The sequence below is a fragment of the Nicotiana tomentosiformis genome, chromosome 5 (genome assembly GCF_000390325.3).
Source record: "Nicotiana tomentosiformis chromosome 5, ASM39032v3, whole genome shotgun sequence".
Taxonomy (NCBI): domain Eukaryota; kingdom Viridiplantae; phylum Streptophyta; class Magnoliopsida; order Solanales; family Solanaceae; genus Nicotiana; species Nicotiana tomentosiformis.
In genome coordinates, this window is record NC_090816.1 from 86,703,801 (window position 1) to 86,725,291 (window position 21,491).

At 35.5% G+C, this 21,491-nt stretch overlaps 1 protein-coding gene across 11 annotated transcripts; it reads right to left on the bottom strand.

Moving 5' to 3' along the window:
• Positions 1-4,317: 4,317 nt before the first annotated feature.
• On the bottom strand, positions 4,318-18,811 carry LOC104100515 (uncharacterized). 11 transcript variants are annotated; one of them, XM_009607762.4, is made up of 13 exons: positions 18,540-18,801; positions 15,121-15,173; positions 14,313-14,481; positions 14,135-14,198; positions 12,178-12,257; positions 11,899-12,052; positions 11,118-11,179; positions 10,941-11,003; positions 9,285-9,343; positions 8,871-8,952; positions 5,958-6,001; positions 5,615-5,845; positions 4,318-4,596 (listed from the first exon to the last, which is right to left on the bottom strand). In XM_009607762.4, the coding sequence occupies exons 1-13, from the start codon at positions 18,684-18,686 to the stop codon at positions 4,578-4,580; spliced, it is 1,227 nt and encodes a 408-aa protein (XP_009606057.1). In that variant the 5' UTR covers positions 18,687-18,801; the 3' UTR covers positions 4,318-4,577. The 11 variants fall into 11 exon arrangements, 6 of the variants coding, with proteins under 6 accessions (XP_009606057.1, XP_070031150.1, XP_018627735.1 ...); XR_001970114.3 differs by lacking the exon at positions 4,318-4,596 and adding an exon at positions 8,574-8,627 and having other exon boundaries at positions 5,657-5,845; positions 18,540-18,810; XR_011407891.1 differs by lacking the exons at positions 4,318-4,596; positions 5,615-5,845 and adding exons at positions 8,574-8,627; positions 9,104-9,149 and having other exon boundaries at positions 18,540-18,811.
• Positions 18,812-21,491: the final 2,680 nt, after the last annotated feature.

Sequence of the window (21,491 nt, forward strand, 5' to 3'; positions counted from 1 at the left end):
ATTTGCTTTGTCAACAAGCTCATCTGGGTCATGAGAGTGACTATGTTTTTTGTATTTGTATTGTTTGGGTCAAGAGAAACATAATGCACTATTGGAGTGAGTGTTGTATCCCTCGTCATACAGCCTGAATTTTGAGCCATCTTGTCAAGAAGTATCTTACACTCTGTGAATGATTTGCTAAAAAATGCACCCCCGGCTGAAGCATCTACATTGGCCTTCAGACTGTCAGCCAAACCCATATAGAATCTCTGCCCTAGCATCTGATCCGGGATGCCATGGTGTGGACACTTTACCAACATACCCATAAACCTCTCTCAGGTTTCTTACAAAGTTTCAGTTGGTTTCTGCCTGAACTACAATACCTCATCAATTTGTCTTGCAGTCTTGTTGGGTGGATAGAATTTGTTTAAGAATTACTTGACTAGTTCCTCCCAAGTAGCAATGGAGTTTATTGGGAGCGAGTTCAGCCAAGTTTGAGCCTCCCCAGTCACTGAGAATGGAAACAGTAACAACCTGATGACGGGTTATATCAAAATGCAATCAAGACTTCATCTAATAATTGATTCCATTAACCCTAGATGATGGGTTTAGCTACTCATAACTGTGTAAATAACCATAGTAATATCTAAAAGTATTAAACTACAAATTAAAGGAAAGCGGAGAGAAAAACTCGAGTGATTCGTGCTTCCAAAGTGTTTCGTAGCCTCTTGCCTCTCTAATGTCTAACCCTTCAAAAACTAACTTTAAGATTTCTGGGGCACCAATATAAATGGCGCCATTATTTCTGTGCGAGGCTCTGTCTGGGGTGCCAATGATAGTGCCCTGGGCAATGCCTTGCACTGTCTATGGCCATGACTTTTCATTGCCTGGCACGTCTTCTTTTATTACTCCACTTTGTAGCTTTGAGGTACCATTTCGTGAAACTTTTATCCAATTCATGTCCAAGCATTCTTACACGTGAAATAAGCTCTATTAAGAGCAATTATCGCACAAATTAGCATCCAAACAATAAGTAAGTAGGGTAAATAACGTCAAAAATACATGAAATTATCACACGACATCAATGCTCATCTAGCTCGCTGTCAACAACATGGAGCTTGTTGGGTTTCTCATCTTCGAGTTGTTTGAATCGTGCCTTTCGGTTGCCTCAATGGCTGCTTGCTTTGATTTGCATATATAACGTTTTGAGCATGTAAGTTCCTGCAGGGTTGTCTTGGCCTTTTCCAGCTCGCGGAGATTGAGCATGAACTTTTGTAGTCTCTGCGTTTCTTATCTGTTGTTTGAAGCTGTCAACTTCTCTGAGGGCCTAGTTAAGCCGACGCTCTTTCTCAAATCACCCTCTATAAAACCATAATTAAGGGTGTATTTGGTATGAAAGAAAATATTTTCCTAGAAAATGATTGGTTTTATCACTTATTTTCCCTTGTTTGGTTGGTGAGTGAAAAAAAAATTTCGAAAAATATTTTATAGTGTTTGGTTAGAGAGTAGAGAATTATTTTTTTATGCCACTCTCCTCCCCCTTTCCCCCTCCCCTCCCCCCCCCCCCCAAGTCTCCATGTTTCCTTACTCCCAAATACCCAATATTTTCAGGACTCTATTTTCTTCAAGAATTTAATTATTCTTCCAAAAATTCACACAAACCCAAGAGAACTAATGTGCTGCATTACGTTTTTACATAAAAATAACGTTGAAATTTGTGCTCCATAACTAAAAGGAAAATACTCTTTTTTTGGTTGAAAAAGAAAGTACTCTTTCTCCAACATGAAAATAAAGTACTCATTTTATTGAAATAAAAGAAAATACTTTTTCTACATCATGAAAAGAAAATACTTATTTTGTTGAAATAAAAAAAAGACTTACTTTTTTTGGTTGAAATGAAAGAAAATACTTTCTCTATGAAAAGAAAGTATTTTTTTTTTTGGTTGAAATGAAAGAAAATACTTTTTCTATGAAAAGAAAGTATTTTTTTTGTTGAAATAAAAAAAAATATTTTTTATATCATGTAAAAAAAATACTCATTTGTTGAAATGAAAAAAAAAATCTATCTATAACATGAAAAGAAAGTACTATTAATAATATTTTTATTTAGGGTGGGGGTGGGGTTGGGTGGGTGGAGGTGGATTGGTGAGGGTGGGGAATAGGGTGGGGAAGGTTGAGAAGGAGTTATGAAAAATATTTTCCTCCAATTGGAGAAAAATGAGTTCATGAGGAAAATGTTTTCCAAAATATTTAAGCTAACCAAACATGAAAATATTGGAAAATATTTTTCGAAAAATATTTTTCTTCGTACCAAACACACCCTAAGTCATATGTTACATGACAAGAGGGGGTTGGTCAGCATCCCGGATTTGAGTCACTAAAGGAATAATAGCTCGAGATTTAAAAAAAAGAAGTGACATATTACATTCATTCATCATATGTAGTAATATATGAGAGAATTACTTAATACTACTCCTAGTACTCGTGCTTACCTACCTCTTCAGCGGTTTTTGATTTATTAGAGGTCGTTTGGTTGGTAAACAAGTTATTCCAGAATTAACTACTCGGGATTAGTTATCCCGTGAATGTTATCCTGCCCTCCCATAGGGATAAAAATAATACTACATTAATTTCGCGATAATTAATTTCAGGATTAGTTATATTGCGATGTCATCACATCCAAACGAGGGATACAAATTTAATTTCAGGATTAGTTATCCCTTATCCCTCGGACCGAACGATCCCCTGGAGGCTTAGCCTCGGGGGCATGAATTCCAGTACCAGCTTCGCCAAACAAACTTACAGCAGCATTGACGGATTGGAAATGTGATATCGTATCAATCTCTCCTACCTCGCTTCTAGGGGAACCACCTATATAATATATGTTTCGAGTTACTATATGTTATTCTCAGAGAACCTGTGTATCTTGGAGATTTTGCCTACGGTTTCTCAACATTGTCTTTCTTGTAATTCCTATACTTGTGCTGAATCCTGCAAAAGTTTAAAAAAAACTGCATACCAAAGAAAGTACTGGCATGTTAGCAAAGTTTTAAAACTAACTATTTAATGAACCACAAAACCATAAATCTCGTCCCTCTGTGAGGGTCCTTGAGATTCTTATCTTCCCTCTAGTCTATGAGATTTCATGTGCATTTACTTATTCATCAACTTGTTGTCGAGTAGGGTGTTTGATTTGTGGATATTGGAGGTTCGAAATGTGTTTCAAAATATATATTAACTTGTCCCTTGTCTATAGCATAAAAAAAAGTACCAGGGGTTGGTGGACTCAATACAGATTGGACAGGATATTTTATTTAATAATATGTAATTTTCTTGCAAAGCCTACAGCCAGGGGCGGATGCTCGGTACCAGATGCGGATTCGATCGAACCCAGTAACTTTTGTTCAAACATGTATTTGTCTTAAGAAATCCATTGGATATGTAAAACTTATTAATTTAGAACTCAGTGACTTGAAAGGATTACAATCCCGAACCCATAAGGTTCAAATCTTGGCTCCGCCTCTGTCTAAGCAACCCAGAAAATTGCAAGTGTTCATAACTGTCTCAAAATATATTTATCAAATAGTCCCCCATATTGTGTATGAAGCCCAACATTCAATTTCATACGCAATATAATTTTAAATGGCTTATGTCGAATTAGGAGCAGACTTTTCATGATAGTTATGTTCCGCGAGGTAATTATAATTTTACACGTTGTATTAGTGAAATAAATAGTTTGGTGGATGACTTAATTATCAATCATGGCCCCGATATGTCTATAATACAAAGTGTACGTACTGACTTGTTACCTCATAATTTCATTCTTCCTGTGCGTAATACGTTTTCCTTTAATTAGCTTTGTTTATTTACTTCTCAGTTTCATTGTCTTATTTGTTTTATCCTAGGGGAGAGAGGTTTAATTATGTGCTTGGAACTCTTGGGTTTTCATTATAGTAACTACAGTTGTGCTGATATAAAAAGTAACTAGAGTTCATCTCAGGTCCATTATTACGTCCAATCACACATTCAGATTAATGAATATCGAGATATTATCGCGTGGTTCGCCGTGTGTGTGTGTGTGTGTGTACTTATAATCCCTTAAATTTTACTAAGTTGATTCATCTGTCACAGCCTGCTGCAACGTAACTAAGAAGTATGGGAAACACATCAGCAAATTTCTGAAGGTTTTAGACATGACTGGCTTTAAACTTACAGCTCTAAACCAAATCATCAAGAGTTCTAATCTCCACTCACTACACGTGTCAAGCCTTTTAATGAATAATTCGTTGCGTATAATTCCCTGCAAAAAAGCGTACAATCTGTGGGGTACGAGAGTCAAACTGCAAAATCCTGCATTTTTACTAGAATATCAAAGCAGCATAAAATGTACGATAACATTGAGAGATCAACATCAAGTTTCTTTCTACCACTACATACAATGTCCACAACCACAAAATTAAGCAAGCTATATATGTGGCATCAACATGTCTTTCTAAATTGGGAGACCAAGAAGTGACATCATATTAGATGCTAAAACAGCTAGCTAGTGAGCATCCACCAACAAGATACAAATTAGCTCCGGGAACAGCAGCTTCCACCTAGTAGCGATCATAACGCCTGAAGGGAGGATAACAGACAAAAAGAGAAACCAGTTAGAAATATATAATTACAATTGCCATCTGCAATAGCTTGAACGAACTAATGACCCCATCACCATGTATTGCTAGTACATACTTCAGTGTATTTGTAGATCAATAGTCTACTGAAACTGGTACGAAATGATCGGTCAGGTTCAGCTCTCGCTGTCCCCCTTCCCCGTCCCTTTCTCTATGTAATAATTTCTTCAAAATTTACTGAATGTAGCTTGATATTCAGTGCGAAAATCTTAAAACAAAACATCTCCAGAAACAACAGTGCCTCCCAAATGGAAGGTTTTGTATGCTACCCCCCGCCCCCCCAAGGAGCCCATGCTCACCAAACATCACTTCAAGAAAAGTTAAAAATCTGTGTCCTCATACCCATCCAACCAAAGATGTGCGCAGTACACCTACAAGCGCACACCCAAGTCACCATACCACAAAACAAAAAAAACGAGCGTCATAAAAGAATATAGCTCATCCTCGAGGGATTACCTTATCCTATTTTAATTATATAGTATGCAGTTCCCTATGTTACGGATCCACTGTCTTTTTTCGTCTTCTTGAGCCGAGGCTCTGCGGAAACAACCTCTCTACTCCGGGGTAGCGGTAAGGTCTGTGTACACTCTACCCTCCCCAGATCCCACTTGTGGGATTTTATTGGGTTGTTGTGGTAGTATGCAGTTCCCTTTCTTGACACTCAAACATTTCCACCAGGAATTCAAAGGGATTGTTACACAAATAACCGGCCAAATTCAATGTTTACTTTTTCTAGCAGGTATACATAGATTATACATTGATTATACACAATCATACATATATTATACATCTGCCAGTTATTTTTAGTTTAAGAGATTAGGTGGGGCGCTAATTGGGTTAATTCTTGGAATTCAAAGCTACTTGTCATGCAGTATATTGATACCTCATGGTTATAACTCAAAAAACAATAATATAAAACACCATAATGCATTTTATGTAGCAGTTCAAAAAATAAAAACCTGTGACGATCATAATCCCTTGACCGTGAACGTGATCTCCTCTGACTTCTGGAATCATAGCTGTGAGAGCGGTCTCTGTCTCTGTCACGCTCGCGTTCATAACTGCAATCTCGTTCATAGTATCTGTCACGGTCCCTGCTCTTACGATCATGATCCCTCACTCGTTCACGGCTATCACCTCGATCCTTGCCTGATTCTCTGCCACACTCCCTGCTTCTCCTCTCTTTTGATCTGCATAGTAACAGTAAAGACTTGAACTAAACAAATAAAACCTAATATATATATAGAGAGAGGAAAAAGTGCAAAACAAGCATACAACATTGAAAAGGTAACCTAACTTTACCTCCTCTCTTCTTCATAGGCCTTTCGCTTTTGGTTTCTTTCTTCCTGACAAATTTGTCATTGAGAGAAAAGATTGAAGCATATCACAACTTCCCACACATTACAGCCAGTAATAATACAATGGATATATTCAACCAAAAAGAATGCATTCAAATAAAGAACGTGCAACCAGTGGTAGCAAAATGGCTAAAAGAAAATAGTTATTCACCCATATTACCCATTAAAAAATAGGTTGGATAATGAACTTTTTAAAAACGGGTCAAATATGGATAAGAACCATATTATCCATTTAGAAAATGGATAACCAATGGATAACTAATGGGTTTAACTTTTACATTTGCAAAGCCTCAAATTGGGGGCTCCTCAAGTTTGGGAGACTAGGAATACTCTCAAAAGTGATCATATTCAAGAAGTCATGGATAATATGGATATATTATCCGCCGGTTAACCCGTTTTTTATCCGTATTAAAAATGAGTCGAGTCGGATAATTTATCCGTTTTTACATTACCCGTTTTCCACCCGTCATATCCGACCTGACCCACCCGCTTGCCACCCCTACGTGCAACTACAAAATGGGATGATTTACTTTTCCTTCAGTTATTGACTAGTCAACGTATTTTAAAAAAAGACTAAATTAAACATGTTACCAAAGCCTTAGCTTTTAACTAGGGTAGTTCAAAACCGAACCGAAACCGTTAACCGAACCGATGGCTTATTGACTGATTGGTATTGGATTATCGGGGTAATGGATGTTGAACGGATTGGGATTTTATAATTAACGGCTTAACGGTTTGGGGGCGAATTACTCACTTTTCTTATCGGATAAACCGTTAACCCATTAAGAATGTTTATATTTACACCTTTACCCCTACGTATATAAAGTACTATTGAAATCCTAAATAGCTAAATCCCTAATTTTTAATTCTCAATTGAATTCATTATGAAGTACATTATGTAGGATAATTTGATGGGCCGATCAATTCAATTTTTAATGTAACTTTTCAAATTTTAGGTAAGTAAAACAATAATTTGACCTTTAAAACTCTTTTGATAAGGCGTTAGTAAGTCCGGCGTTAGAAAACTAATAATTTTAACATAAAAATCATATGTAAATTCAACATAAAAAAAAGAATAAAATTAACAGTTATACAGAAAATCTTGAACAAAATAGATATGCGAAACTATCACCATTCTTTTGTTTCATGCACTTCCTCGGAACTTGCGGTTTTATTTTGGAAAATTTTAAGCTTCTTGTCTCCTCTCTGCCTCTGCTAATATCACAATTCTTAACTCAATTATTGGTACTTTCTACCTCCCTAACTCATGTTATTATATTCTTTAACCCACGTTTAAGCACGATCATTGCAGCTCGATCTGATCAAATTGAACGGTCATGATAATGTCCGTGTCCATTACAGTTTTAAGATTTATCTTAATCATCTGATCATTGTAAAATAAATACTACAACATTTACAATTTTATTACTGTCAATGCTCAGATAATCAGGGGATTGTCTTGGTAATTAAAATGGTCAGCACCATGAGCTATCATGTTTGGTTTCACACAACCACTCCCTAATGCCACCAAATACAGTGCTGTAAAAAATATTAAAGCTTTGAAACCCTTTGCCTCCACTCTCCATCAGTTAGCATATTGCAATTTGGTGAAAGTTGTTGCAGGAGGGCTTGGACTGACAGTAGTATGAAAACCTACAAATTTTACAACGTACTCATCAAGACTAGGATTGTTCAAAACTTTTCTATTTGGTTTAGCCGATAAACCGCCCGATAATCGTCAATCCGATACCAATCCGCCTGTTGTCCTATTCGATGGCTAGCGGATTACTACATTTATAATCCGATAACCGACAAGCCGAACCGTTAAGCGTAATTATCCGCCCGATAAGCACCCCTACTTTTAACCATCCGATTCCAGAAGCCACATCAATTCACAAATACCATAAATGTTTTGGACCATACAAAATTAAAGGAGATAATCTTATCTAGCAACAAAAGGGATGAAATCCAGTTTTCATCTCAAAAGGATGAAACCCAATTTTCAGTTATCATAGAGGATACACTGAGTTTCTTTGGCAAATAAATTGTACTATGCTCTGAAATGACTCATAAATTATACACGAAAAAAAAAAAGAAGATCAAAGCAAGGATCAACTTGCAACAATGCATTATAACAACTTTGATTACTGCAGGTAAGTGCTCATATGCAGAGTGATTAAGCTACTACGTGATTTTACTGCTATCCATCAAAAAGTTGCAGCAAGTGGCAGGAACACAAATCATTAATATATGTTTTAAAACATGCATTAAATAATTGATATTTCACCTTGGGCACAGGCATATCCATTGTATACTTATTAATTGTCTTCTGCTCTCATAGAGATCAAGTTCATGCAACAATTCTATACCGCCTGAACCAAAACTGTTCAAATGTAGCTAATGAATTTCACAGAAAAGTTATGTCTCTTTTCAAATTCCATCAGGAACAATAACAATTCTGCGCAACTTACTTTCAGTTCCCATTAATCTCAAATCAAAGAGCACAACAAGATAATTAAGAAGTCAAGATACACACTTCTCCGAGGATAGAAAAACTCACAGATCATATACACTGAGAATCTCTATAGAAGAAAGTGAAACATTATACCAGCACCTGAATCAAAATGTTCAGATTACCCAGTTTAGCTAATTGCTAAAAATGCTCATCCGAAATTCTTAATAGATCAAACACATCACATCACGCAGTCAAGCATCATTTTCTAAAAACAGATATTTTCTCCAAACAGATACATACAAGAACACAATACCCTTAATAAATATTGTATATCATATAGCTGCCTTCTCACAAAACAAGAGCAAGATAAGGATTAATGGAAAGTAAATTGTTTTATCTTACCTGAAGTTCAGCCAACTTTTCACGGATATGTATATAACCCAAATGAAGTTTTCCTCCAAAATGATCAGCTAAGCGTCTATCACTGAAGAGAAAAGCAAAGCAAGCACAACTGGTAATTCTTGGCTCTAAATCGCATAGCTTTTAACACAAAAGATTGTAACAATAACAGTTTCCCCACAACTTTCTAGCCAAGGATAGCATGATTGATAAAATTAATACAGAAAAAGACGCACATTATTTAGCAGCAAAAGTTTATCCTCGTAAAACTGGGCCCAAAGCCTGCTGGTAACAAGGAGGTACAATCGCCATGTTAAATACTGAAGTACTCAAAACTCCAAAGCAGCCCTCCGTCTTTCCTAAAAAGCTACTAGGTAGATCTTCCGGAAAGAAGAAAATAGAAAAAAGAACATTCACCTGTCGTAAACACTTAAGAATGCACCACAAATGTCACATACGCGAAGCTTCTGATCAGTCTGCAAAAGTAATCAACATATCAGGATTGGTAACTCCATATAAGGACTTCATTCTCTTAAGTTAACAAGAACATATGCACAAACATCATGAAAACAATACATTTTGCTAATACTAAGCATACTGTATACGTCCCAATTCAAGGCAATGTTTTAGTAATTCAAGAGGAAATCAATGATTCATTCATTTTATTTATCGTCACAGGCCCAAAAGAAACCTGGCTTTTATTGTTTCCAATGAAAATTACGGAAACACAGTGCACAAACTAGCCCATGTGGGAGGACGGACAAATTCTGTTATTTTCAAAAAGTTTCCAGTTCAAACAAAACAATTCTGCACCTGTGGCCCAATTTGGGAGAAGCTGTAAAAAGTCTTCTTTGGAGCAGTGTGTTGGAGCACAAAGTCTAAATTTACTCTTCAGAAATTGTTTTGACTCTCCCTCTCTTGGGTGAGGGTGTGGGTGTGGGTGTGTGTGTGTGTGTGAGAGAGAGAGAGAGAGAGTGTGTGTCTGTGTATGTATGTGTGTGTCTGCGAAGTGCGTCCCTCAAAAAACACATATCTAAGCTCCCATAGTCTTCTTTGGAGCAGTGTGTTGGAGCACAAAGTCTAAATTTACTCTTCAGAAATTGTTTTGACTCCTCTCCCTCTCCCTCTCCCTCTCCCTCTCCCTCTCCCTCTCCCTCTCTCTCTCGTGTGTGTGTGTGTGTGTGTGTGTGTGTGTGTGTGTGTGTGTGCGCGAAGTGCATCCCTCATAAAACACACATATCTAAGCTCCCATAAGGCTCTTCATTCACTCTGTTAAACTTAGCATTTTTACTGATCAATTGAATCCTATTCGATTTTTCCTCAATTCAAATTCCCTAGCTAACCGAACAAGTCCTTTGAGAAAATGCAAAAAGCAAGCCAAATAAAATGCAGAACTCTTCCTCCAAAGAATTTTCTTGGAAAATGAAACAGAATACAACAACATACCCAGTCATATCCCACACTTTTGGAAAATGAAACAGAATGATGCTACAAAATCCAACCAAGCTCTTAGCTTACCTAAAAAGAGAATGTAACCCCTGCAAACTGAAACTTCTTTAAAATTCAAAAGGTAAGATTCTACACCCCATTCCCCAACCATTCCATCCATAGAATAGTCTCTTTTTCTTTTATAAGGATACACAAAGTCTCATTGAGGGTGTTCTTCATGAATTGGTAAAATAGATTCTCAAATTGAAATTACAATTTTTATGATTAACACCCAGGGAAGATTCAGAGTTTACAAAAATACATTACATAGGTGTTTTGACCATTGCATCTAAAAGCTTAACCTAATGGAGAACAATTTTATCCAAGTAGTTTAGGTCTACAGCATGCTGTGTCACGTGCTGCCTCATTCTTCCTTTTTTTTTTCCTGGACAATTTGATAGGTGGGTAGTGAGACTCGAACACAAAATCTCTGCTCTAATACTGCGATGAAGTGTGTGCCACCTAACTTAAAAGCTTAAACAGTTCGAGATAGAACACATTTATTTATTTATTTTTGGTCTGCAACAAAGATAATAATTCATACACAATAATACCGCCTAACAGAGATGGAGAAAATTGACATACGATCCGCACATCGGCTGCAGTGTACTTTGAGGAATCCTGAACAGGATCTTGCCTTGCAGGCAGCTGAATAAAGAAGATAGTTAGGAACATAGCACTGACAAGAAACTCATAAATAGAGAAAGGAAAGAGAGGCAAACTAAAGCATCAAAAGTTCATAAACAAGCACAACACCGGAACCTTCTTAAGCGCTTCAGCCTCTTCTAATGCTTTTTGAGCTTCATCAACCATCCCTTGCTCACCTAAATACAATGAGGGCAAAATTATCAAAATAAAGTAATTGATCAGAAAAAAGTTACGAGAAAGTAATTAAAAATATGAGCAAAAGCTATGCAGCATTTTGCTCAGATAAAGTACCTACAGTAGATATCATTTGAGGTTTACAAAAGCAAAATTCTTCCACGTTGGGCTTAATCTTCTACTAAGTCAATTTTTCTTCTGATAAGTTTCTCTTTAGTCAATATCTGTTATAACATTTCTTTAGATATCAGTCGATCATTTCTCTTTTTTCCTTTTCCCTATAAATGCTTTTCCATCAGAAAATTGAGATCAGAGGATCCCTGTTCTGCTTCAAAATGACCTGTGCACATCACCATCTTATTTGGTTCCACAATGAAGAAATGCTGTAGAATGTCAAGGTATCAGAACAAATAACTGACTGGGAATAAAATTTGTCCATGTCTATCCTCTACTTCACTCACTGAATCAATTTCCATTCCAAAGTAGTCACTAAGATGCTTCTAAAGCCAAACTAGTCACTCTTGTTCCTGTAGTTACTTTACTTCTCAAATTGCCATTGAAACACTCATGGACATGAACAGAAATCAACAGGATTTCCCAAGATCCAAACACAGTCAGCCTGGGAAAGCGTATTAATGAAGAAATACCAGGACTTGATGCAAAATAAGTAGGTCATAGACAAAGAACTTCATGGTTATATAGATATTAAATTTGTACATACCGAGATCTTCTGCTTTCTTCAGTTTCTCATTTATCATTTCTTGTATGCGAGGATCTGGAGTAGCAGCAGGAAAGGGTGCTAATTGTGGAGCATTCTGAAGGGGCTGAGGTAATGATGCTCGGTCTTTGTTAAAAGCCTCCAAAAGAAGAATTGACTGAAGCAAAGGGAACAGTATTGTGATATAAATATTTAGCCGAGGAAGTTTAAACATGTAATGAATTATTGTTTGAATTGACTTATTGGAAAAGGAAATTGAATGTCTTGAATTCCCCTCGGCACCTGTTTGTCTGCCCTCTTTGCTCTAAGTTCCTCGACCTCTTCCAAAGCTCGAATCTTCATATCTGCCTTGCCTTCAAAATCTGCAAGGAAATAGATCATTTAAAAACTTATCTAACTAAAAGGCAGCACCTTTCTCTTTCATGTAGAGAAGTTCATAAAACAAAGTAGCACTTATTTTTATTCATCTGATACCTATATTACAATCAAATTTATCACTGCCTTTTTGATGAGTTACTTTATTAGAACCAGCATCCTAGAGATGCAAACCATTTACATCAAAGTGTACATTCGCCCTGCAGAGCAAGGAACTCCGCCTCAGTCGCCCTAATTACATCATAACTAACCCTACTAGCCTCCTATTATAAGATATCCTATTTCACATTGCTTTTCCAATCTCTGTAATTTTTACACCTCCTGCTCCTCTTGTTTTCAGTTCTAAGTTTCTAATGAATCTATATCCATTTTTTGTAAAGGCCTAATAAAGCTACATCCTAGATCAAACCTATATATTTCCTACAATTTCCAGATAGTTGCTTTCATCAGCAAGAACATGTGTTTACTAAGTTAACACAAGACAAGATCCAATCAAACATGCATTTTCCTAGTTAGCTTAAGAGGGGTGGCAAAAGTAGCCCAAATCCATTTGACCCGCCCAACCCACCCAGGTTTTAATGGGTTGGGTATGAGATACTTCAATGATGGGCTAAGTTTGGGCACAACCCAACTAAACCCATTTATTTTCAGTAGCCCAAATCAGCCCATCATTTCAGCCCAAACTGACCCATGAATAGCAAGTCCATATCTGATTTTCAACTTTGTCACTTCAACTTTCTTCTTCTTCCTTCTTCCATGAACAAATCCCATGTCTACCTAGTCAACCTTTTTTAAACTGACCCTATTTTCTTCTTTTTAAATTACTTGAACCAGTAACTACCTAGTCAACCTTTTGATTATATTATTGTCCGAAGTTCAAGTATATCCTTTTGTATTTATTTTACAAAATAAATGTATTAGTACCTATTGAGAAGAATAAATAACTTCTATAATAAGGATACAAGGTGATCTTGGGTAACATTTTTGTTTCAATTTTATTCTTTATATTCCAATCTTCTAATGTAAACGCCCTATATTATGATTGCTTGAATATGAATATACATATACCTTTATTTTAACAATTAATTTTCAAATTGACCAATTTATTGAAAATAAAATGTCAAAGGCATAACCGTGAATCAAAGACGGTACTTACCACATGTCCGCATGTAAATATTCATTGTTTCAAACGAATCAGAAGAAATAAATTTTTTTCGCTGTTGTCAGAGACAAGTTTAAAAGAACAGGAAAAAAAACAGCGAATCAAATAGGACGGTAGCGATATTAATGTAATTATGGATCTTATAAAGTGTATTATTTTAGTCAATTTAAGCAATGTGAATAATGTTTAGTGTCGTTGAAAGAATACACAAAAGTTGGGTCAAGTTGGGCGGGTTGGGCTACAACCTATTGTTTAGCCCATTTTGACCCAACCCATCTTAGCGCAAGTAAGCTTTGGGCAGGGTTGGGCAATGACCCATTTCTTGCTTCAACCCATTTTGACCCACCCAAACTCAGCCCAAACCGCCCATTTGCCACCCCTTACTAGCGAACACAGAGGACTAGATCTAACCATGAAACCTGACCTTCATAGAGCTGATACTTTGAGGCAAAGTTGAAGCATCTTATAATATCAGCATTGACTCTCAAGTCTACCATATTCCCTTAAAGAGGTTCGTGTGTGCACACAGTAACTAGATTGGGCAAGCCAATTCATAATATTTCATATATATATCATGACTCACAACACGTGAGATTTAAGAAATCATAAACTGGTAACACGACACATCATGAGAATATGCCCATGCTGATTTGCTTGATGAATGTCCTTGCACCAGGAAGTAGCATAACTTAAAGGGCTTACCAAAGCGATTAGCTTCTTTCAACTTCTCTTTAATTTGCTTTGACAGCTCAACGATATCAGGTGCCTGCAATTTAAGCAAGTGTAATTGTGACAGACTAAAAGCAGAAGGGGAAAAGTAAGTACCAGAGACCAATAAAAGGAAGTTACTTAATGTTAGAGCCCAACATTCTACAGTTACCTGAGTAACTTCAGATACTGATATGGCAATTGCAGCTTTTGCATCCTCCTCATCTAGTCGTTTAAGGGCTCTAGTTATTTTTCGATCACATTCAATAATCAGCCTATCTATTACATCCTCCAAGTCTCTATCATAGTTATCTTGACCTTTTGCTTTTGCTTCCTCATAGCTGAACAGAGTTAAGGCAAGACAAAAGGCGCTAGAATATTAAAGATTCGCAAAAGCAAGGTATAAGCAATGTTGACATAGCAAGCCACCACCAATGAAGGATTAAGAATTTTGCCATGTACACTTTAATTAAAAATGACAAGTTAGCACCTTGGACGGCTACTATTCTAGATACCAAGAGAAAGAAAAGCACTAAATTTCTTTTTACTTGGGAATACTCTTAAGAAAAGAAAGGAGAAGAATGTTTGAATGTGAGCACCTTGGACAATTAATATACTCAATATCAAGGGGGGGGGGTGTTTACTTACCACTTATTAATACCTCACAGTTTTCCTTTACTGCTAATACAATCAATGACAAGCTCTGCAGGATAGATGAAAAATTCCATTATTTTCTTTTATCTCTTCTTTCTTTCTTTTTTCGGGAAGAGGGGTGAGGGAAGCATCAACCTTTGCTTTACCAGAAACTAGAAGGAACCATAAAAGGACAAAAAAGACAGAAAAACATGAAGAAACAACATTAGAGAGTTAAAAAGATTCTGACAAGCTAGCCTACCAGCATATATGAATACATAATCACACCTCGAAATCAGATGACATATTTGGCAAATCATAACATAAACATAACAGAAAAAGGATACTCTTTCCTCAGCTGCAACGAATGCAGCTTAGGGCATGGCCCCATGTCCATTTTCTGCACAGATCCATATAAGAAATGTTACAATCAATTGCAGAGGAGAAGATACAACATCTATACTTTGTCAAATACAAATGCATACATAGCTTATATATCTGGTGCAAGGAATATAGATCAGAAGACATTGAGTATCTTTTGTGAGTTTGTAGACTCAATGAAGCAAATGTTGCAATAAAGTCTTTGTAATACTTTTTTGTACTTTTTAGAAGACACCTTCTCGATACAACAACAAACCCAGTATATTCCCACAAGTGGGGTTTGGGGAGGGTAGTGTGTACGCAAACCTTACCCCTACCTAGTGAAAGTAGAGAAAAGACACCTTCTCAATACTAGCTTTAATAAAAATTACCCTTACTACATCAAAAAAAGAAAGAAAAGAAAAAATGTTACAATCAATTGCAAAATACAGAAAGCAGAAGCAGGCCTAGATCAAGGTACAAAATTGAACCCCCACCCCCAAATTGTTGTATATTTTTAACTAAGATGATAACCATCACCTCTTCAGTAATGAATGATTTTACTTGGTAGAAGGTATCGCCAATAGAAGTATTAAATACAAAGTTCAAGTTGAAAAGAAACTTCTATGCTTTAGAGAGTGAAAACATCAGCACTAATGGATTACTGATTATTCATTAAATTTCACTATGCTATGATTGACCTCTTATTACTCGTAAGTGTTTAGCTTATGTTCCTTTAGACACAAAGCGAATGCAATGTAGGAAAAAGGATGTGCAAGTTTTTATAAATGGTAGCTGGATAAGCTTTAGTACTAGTACAGCATGTGAGGAGATTCAAACAAAGCCCTTAATACTTAAGAGTAAGCCCCAAAAGCATAGAAAAGCGCTCAAAATCTTGTTGAGGCTTTAAGCCAATGCGCAATTAACACACGAGTTTTAATAAATAAAGGTGCAATGAAGACATCAAATACTGCATATGAATGCAATAGAAAAAAAACAATTGTATCGTCAAAGTAAAAAAAAAAACTGCACTTTAGTGATATATATGAAGTAAAAAGACATTTAAATTGCCCCCGGGGTTTTGGTCTAGTGGCAAAAGCGCAGTCCGTGATGCATGGACGGCCTTAGGGTGAAGCAGCTCAAGCGAGTGCTTTAGGCCCCATATTCTTAAGGGCCCAATAAGTGTATGTGTTTTTTTTTATTTTTTTAAAACGAATGTTTTAAAGGAGAAAGTGCAGTTTTCATTGACAAGAAAATATGCAACTGTTGAACATAACTTGGAAAATGGTACTGTCCTTTTGGTAAGTGTGTCTTTTTGAGAATCACTCTGCGTGCAAACATTTTCTTATCTCAATTAAATTTTGACAACTACCTTATCAATGGGCTTATATTATTTCTATATACTTGTTAGCTTTCTCTTCAAAGAATGTGTGCTATACTTTTATATTCTATTTCTCCGAGCTTAAATTCATAAGAACTAGAGTGCTTAAAACATCTTCTTACCTTTTTCTAGTTTTTTTCTCTGACTTTCAAACATTTTAACGAGTATATTCAAGCAGCGAAAGGTTATTTCATATGAAGATATCTACTTGACTTAGATTCCATTGTCTAAAATTCTATTATTTTTTTCCTCTAAATTCTTTTTAACCTTGAATGTTCTTTAAAATATAAATAGTCACTATGATATTGATGGTTTCCACTTATTTCCCAAATTAAGAATATTATGAAAAATAGTATAAGTAAAAGCTAGTACTTTAATTGATATATTCAATTAAATTAAAAAACTCGTTGTGATGTGAGAGGTAGGTGCACTTCACGAGTTCGAGCCCTGGCACAAATAAAAGCTTGGTATTTAAGTGGAAAAGGGTAGAGGAGCGAGGACATTATCCAGCAAGTTTTGAACATAGCCCTCGGAGATTTCTCGACGATACAAAAAGAGGACATGTAAGTTAACTTCAAAACTTAAAATTTTGAATTAGATGCACAAAATGCAGTTTCAAGTTTCTAAATTCAAGTTAAGTGACTGTTTTAAACCTTACCATTCTTAAAAAACAGTAAAGTGACTGTTTTTAATAGGTCATTAAGTGACTGTTTTCTTATCTTAGATTTTTAATTCTTTTTTATAAGTAACAAATTTATTGATAATGTGTGTCATTAACAACTAAAATATCTTTTTTCCATTTTAGTGCCGCTCAATTCAAGATAGGACCCATCGCGATGAGATGCTTATCTTATCACATCGATACTTCTCTAAAGCCTCGCCCAAACAAGGTGAAGCACCCACCCTTAGATTCACCTACTTTCAGGATTTAAGCGCGCCTCAAACAAGCCTTTAACCACATTATATAGAGAGGGCGAAGACGAGCTACATATAACTCATTCACAATGTTTACAACGGGACATGCTCACTGCAGTCAACAAGAGTAATTTTAAAACCATTTCAAAAGAATTTAAGATTCAAACACCAGAAAAGGTACTCCGACACTTTAATCATGCAACACTCCTATTTTTAGGACACTCGACACTGTTTTACACCATTCTATTCTATACAACTTTCACACTTCTCAAAAAGTTACATTCTTTAAATTACACACTTAAACACTTTAACTTTGATGTGATATAATCTATTCTTTCAACCAATACTTTAATGTTTTATTGTTAATCATCACTAATATTATATTAGCCAAATTAACATCTTAAACTTTGAGCCCGGTAATATCATCACATAAAATGAAAAATATGGGAGTAAAAGAAAAAGAACAACACCAAAAAGGGAAATGCCAATACTCAAAAGATGTTCCCAAAGAAACAGGGAACCTAACATCTGAGTCTTCATATTGTAAAGCACTAACAAGTATCAAGCGTAGGGCTTGATATGTCTTTGTGCAAAGGAAATAACCGCAATCTAGGGTTTGATATGCATACTTTAGGAAGCTTCAATGATTATACTTCAACAATTATAAAGCAAGAGGAATCAATAAAACAAAAAAGAAAAATAGAAGAAGGTTCAACAAAGCTCCTTCAGGAACAACTACATTTACAGCCAAAAGATTAATTAATGCTTAGTCTATTCCTGTAACCCCCCCCCCCCCCCCAGATATACACACGCTTAAAGATAATTTTCACAGCAAAGCTTCCTATGATTTTCATTCAACAGTTCCAGTACAAAGAGTAATAACAGAGCCAATAAACTACTATTTCAACAATACTTCCAGCTTTTTCAGCAACAAAAAGGAAACAAAACAAAACTTCCATGCACGCGTAAATTAACATTTCTGAATCTAGAGCTCCAAAATACAATCGCAGAAACATGCAAGATAGATAGATAGATAGATAGAGAGAGAGAGAGAGAGAGAGAGAGAGAGAGAGAGAGAGTGCGCGTGTGTGTGTGTGTTCGATTACGCACAGTGAGTTGGAAAAGCTCGTGAGGACAGAGGCCAGCGAGGAAGAGACGGCAAACTTCACGGTCGTAGTACTTCCGATCGACCTCACGGACGTCGCCGTTGCGATTCGCTCCCATTAACACGTCCAGCTGCTTCCTTATTGCGTCCATCTTTGCTGGTTTGTTCCCGGTGAAAGCTTTCTCTGCTTGTCTTTCAGTCACTGTGCTGGTTAATAGGGTTTGGGCTAATTGGGTTGCTTCTTCAGTTTTGTTTTTCTCTTTTTCTTTTCCTTTGTTTTTCTTTTTTCATTTTACGGCAGCCAAAGTTGGGTTGCAAGTTTTCAACCAAACGCCAAGAAATATTATTTTTTCCATTTTTCGGTTGTTCGGTTAGAAATAAATGTGAACAATAAAATTTATGTCAAGAAAATAATTAAGACTAAAAAAATATCTCAACAAGTGTTTGTATTATATTTTATATACTAGCTTTAGAGTACGTGTGTTGTACGTGTTAATAAATTAAAAATTACATACAAAAAAAATAAATTATGTAAAATAAAAATGGGCATTAAAATTGATGTGATATTCATTTAAATGACAACAATAATGTTGTTATATTCTCGTTTATTGAATTTAAAATAACTAAATATCTTTTAAACTTGCAACAATGAATAATTTAATTAAGTTAATTATATTAATAATTATAGCTATTTTCTTTATGAGAATGTTATGTTGATGTTAATAATTATAGCTATTTTATTTTAAGATTTGAGAATGAATAGATTCGTCCTATAATTTTTAGATCCAATATAAATTCTTAAATATTATTTAAAGTATTAAATATTACAAACTTATCTAGTACGGACATATTTATTTGTCGGAATAAAATAGTACTTTTCCATATTGATAAATGTTGTTATGTTGTAAAATATCAATTTATTTTTTCATCTCTATTTGAGGAAAGAGCAAATCATTTTCTTTTCTCCAAATTCCTTTTATTATTGATAATCAATATGGAAACATGTAAATTTATAGTAACCGTAGCCAATTTCATGTGAAATTGCAGCTCTTACTTTAGACACCAAAGCCTCACATGGCTTAAACTTCAAACAAGGAACGGACGTTTTAAGCTAAAATTTCTAAAATTTTATATTGTGCAAATTTCAAACAAGAAAACTACTTTTCTAAGGAAAGATGTAACAATTAAGATTTGTAGTTGATTTTAAAGTCTTAAATATTCGAAAAATAATTAAATGATTATTTTATCTAATATGAACTCTATTTTAAAGGGTAAAAAAGAAGAACGATATTTCGCTAAGAGCCTTCGTGCTTTTAATATAGATTATAAATAATATAATCTCTTTGATTCCTTTTATTTTATTTTTATGAAAATAAATTCAAGGGTCTTTGAGCTTGATATTGAATCTATATGTATTGTTGCCACGAATAATAATCTTTAGTTTACTGTTACGAACAGATAATTTCGACTTTATACTTCTTGAATCTTGATTTTTTCTTTGTTTTTGATCTTGAACTTGATTTCTTGCATATTTGAATTCGTGTAGCTTTGTAAAAAAAATTTGCAACGTTTGATTCATGAGCTCCTTCTTGCTTTTAGTTTGAATTCTGATATCTTGAGTTATGAAGACCCTTATTTATATTTTCAGAGAGAAGAATCGTAATGAGAATAATTTTTTCTTGACCAATCGATTGAAGCAGTGACAAGACCCCATTAGATAGGGCGAAACATATTATTTGCATATGTGGTGCGTCTTCATTGTTCTTTCGATCTAAGTAAGCATGTCATGTCATTTTGGCATATAAAACCTGTCACGCCCCAACCTCGGGAAGCACGACCGGCGTTCAACCGAGTGAACCCGGCTGAGCAAGCCTATTAGATACTTTCTACCCAATTCACCCATGATCAAGAAAAGATGTGATTTTATTAGTTATATAGTAGGAAGCTCATTCATACAATCCTAAATCGTTTCATTAGTCATTGCGCCTTTAAGTCTCAAAATACACATTTCTTATAGTTCGAGTGGAACGAGTGATCAAAAGGTGGTGCAGGCAACAAAGCCCTAGCTATACCTCAAAAGGTGACCACAATATAAACAAAAGGTACAATACTTGACCCCGAAATGAAATGGGGCTCACTGAGTCCGCTAAGAAGAGGATGCAGCACTATCTGTGATCAATATTGTGTGCTATGTAACTACCTGCATCTATTTAAAGATGCAGCGCCCCCGACAAAAGGGACGTTAGTACTGTCGAATAGTACTAGTATGTAAACTTAAACACCATCTCAATAGAATGAATAATAATACAAGAGGAACAACCAAAAACTTAATAAGAGCTTCAAATAATATTAAAAAATCAATTTAAAGATCACATAAGTTTTCAAGTCAATTTCCACGTTGTTAGGTTGGGTGATCTTTAGTGACGATATTTCACAATTCACAATACCTCCGTATTCTTACACGGAGTCCGATCACGAACCGATCGGCTAAGTCGTCTCACTTGAGACATCAACCATAACCACAATTTCAATTATCCTTTTCAGCATAGTCACCACTATGTATGCGGCATGGCGTCCAATCACGACCCGATCGGCTAGGTCGTCTCACTTAAGACATCAACTATAACTACAATTTCAATTATCATTTTCATCATACTTCTTTCATATCCTTTCGATTCATTGGCACTAGTGATTACGATTATAAAATCATTCTTGGCACTTGACCGTAATTCATAGTTCCAGATCCCTTTTTCCACATTCAACTATCATTATCATTATCAACAACAATAAGGCTTCCCATTAAAGACATTAAATTCACATATTAGCACTTTGAAAATCTTAGGCACATAGAGGCTTTTCATACAATTTGGCATAACAACCTTTATTTCGATCTTGATATGAAATCTTAACATTTCTAACACATATTCCACATTTTGAACACATCATCAAATGGCAAA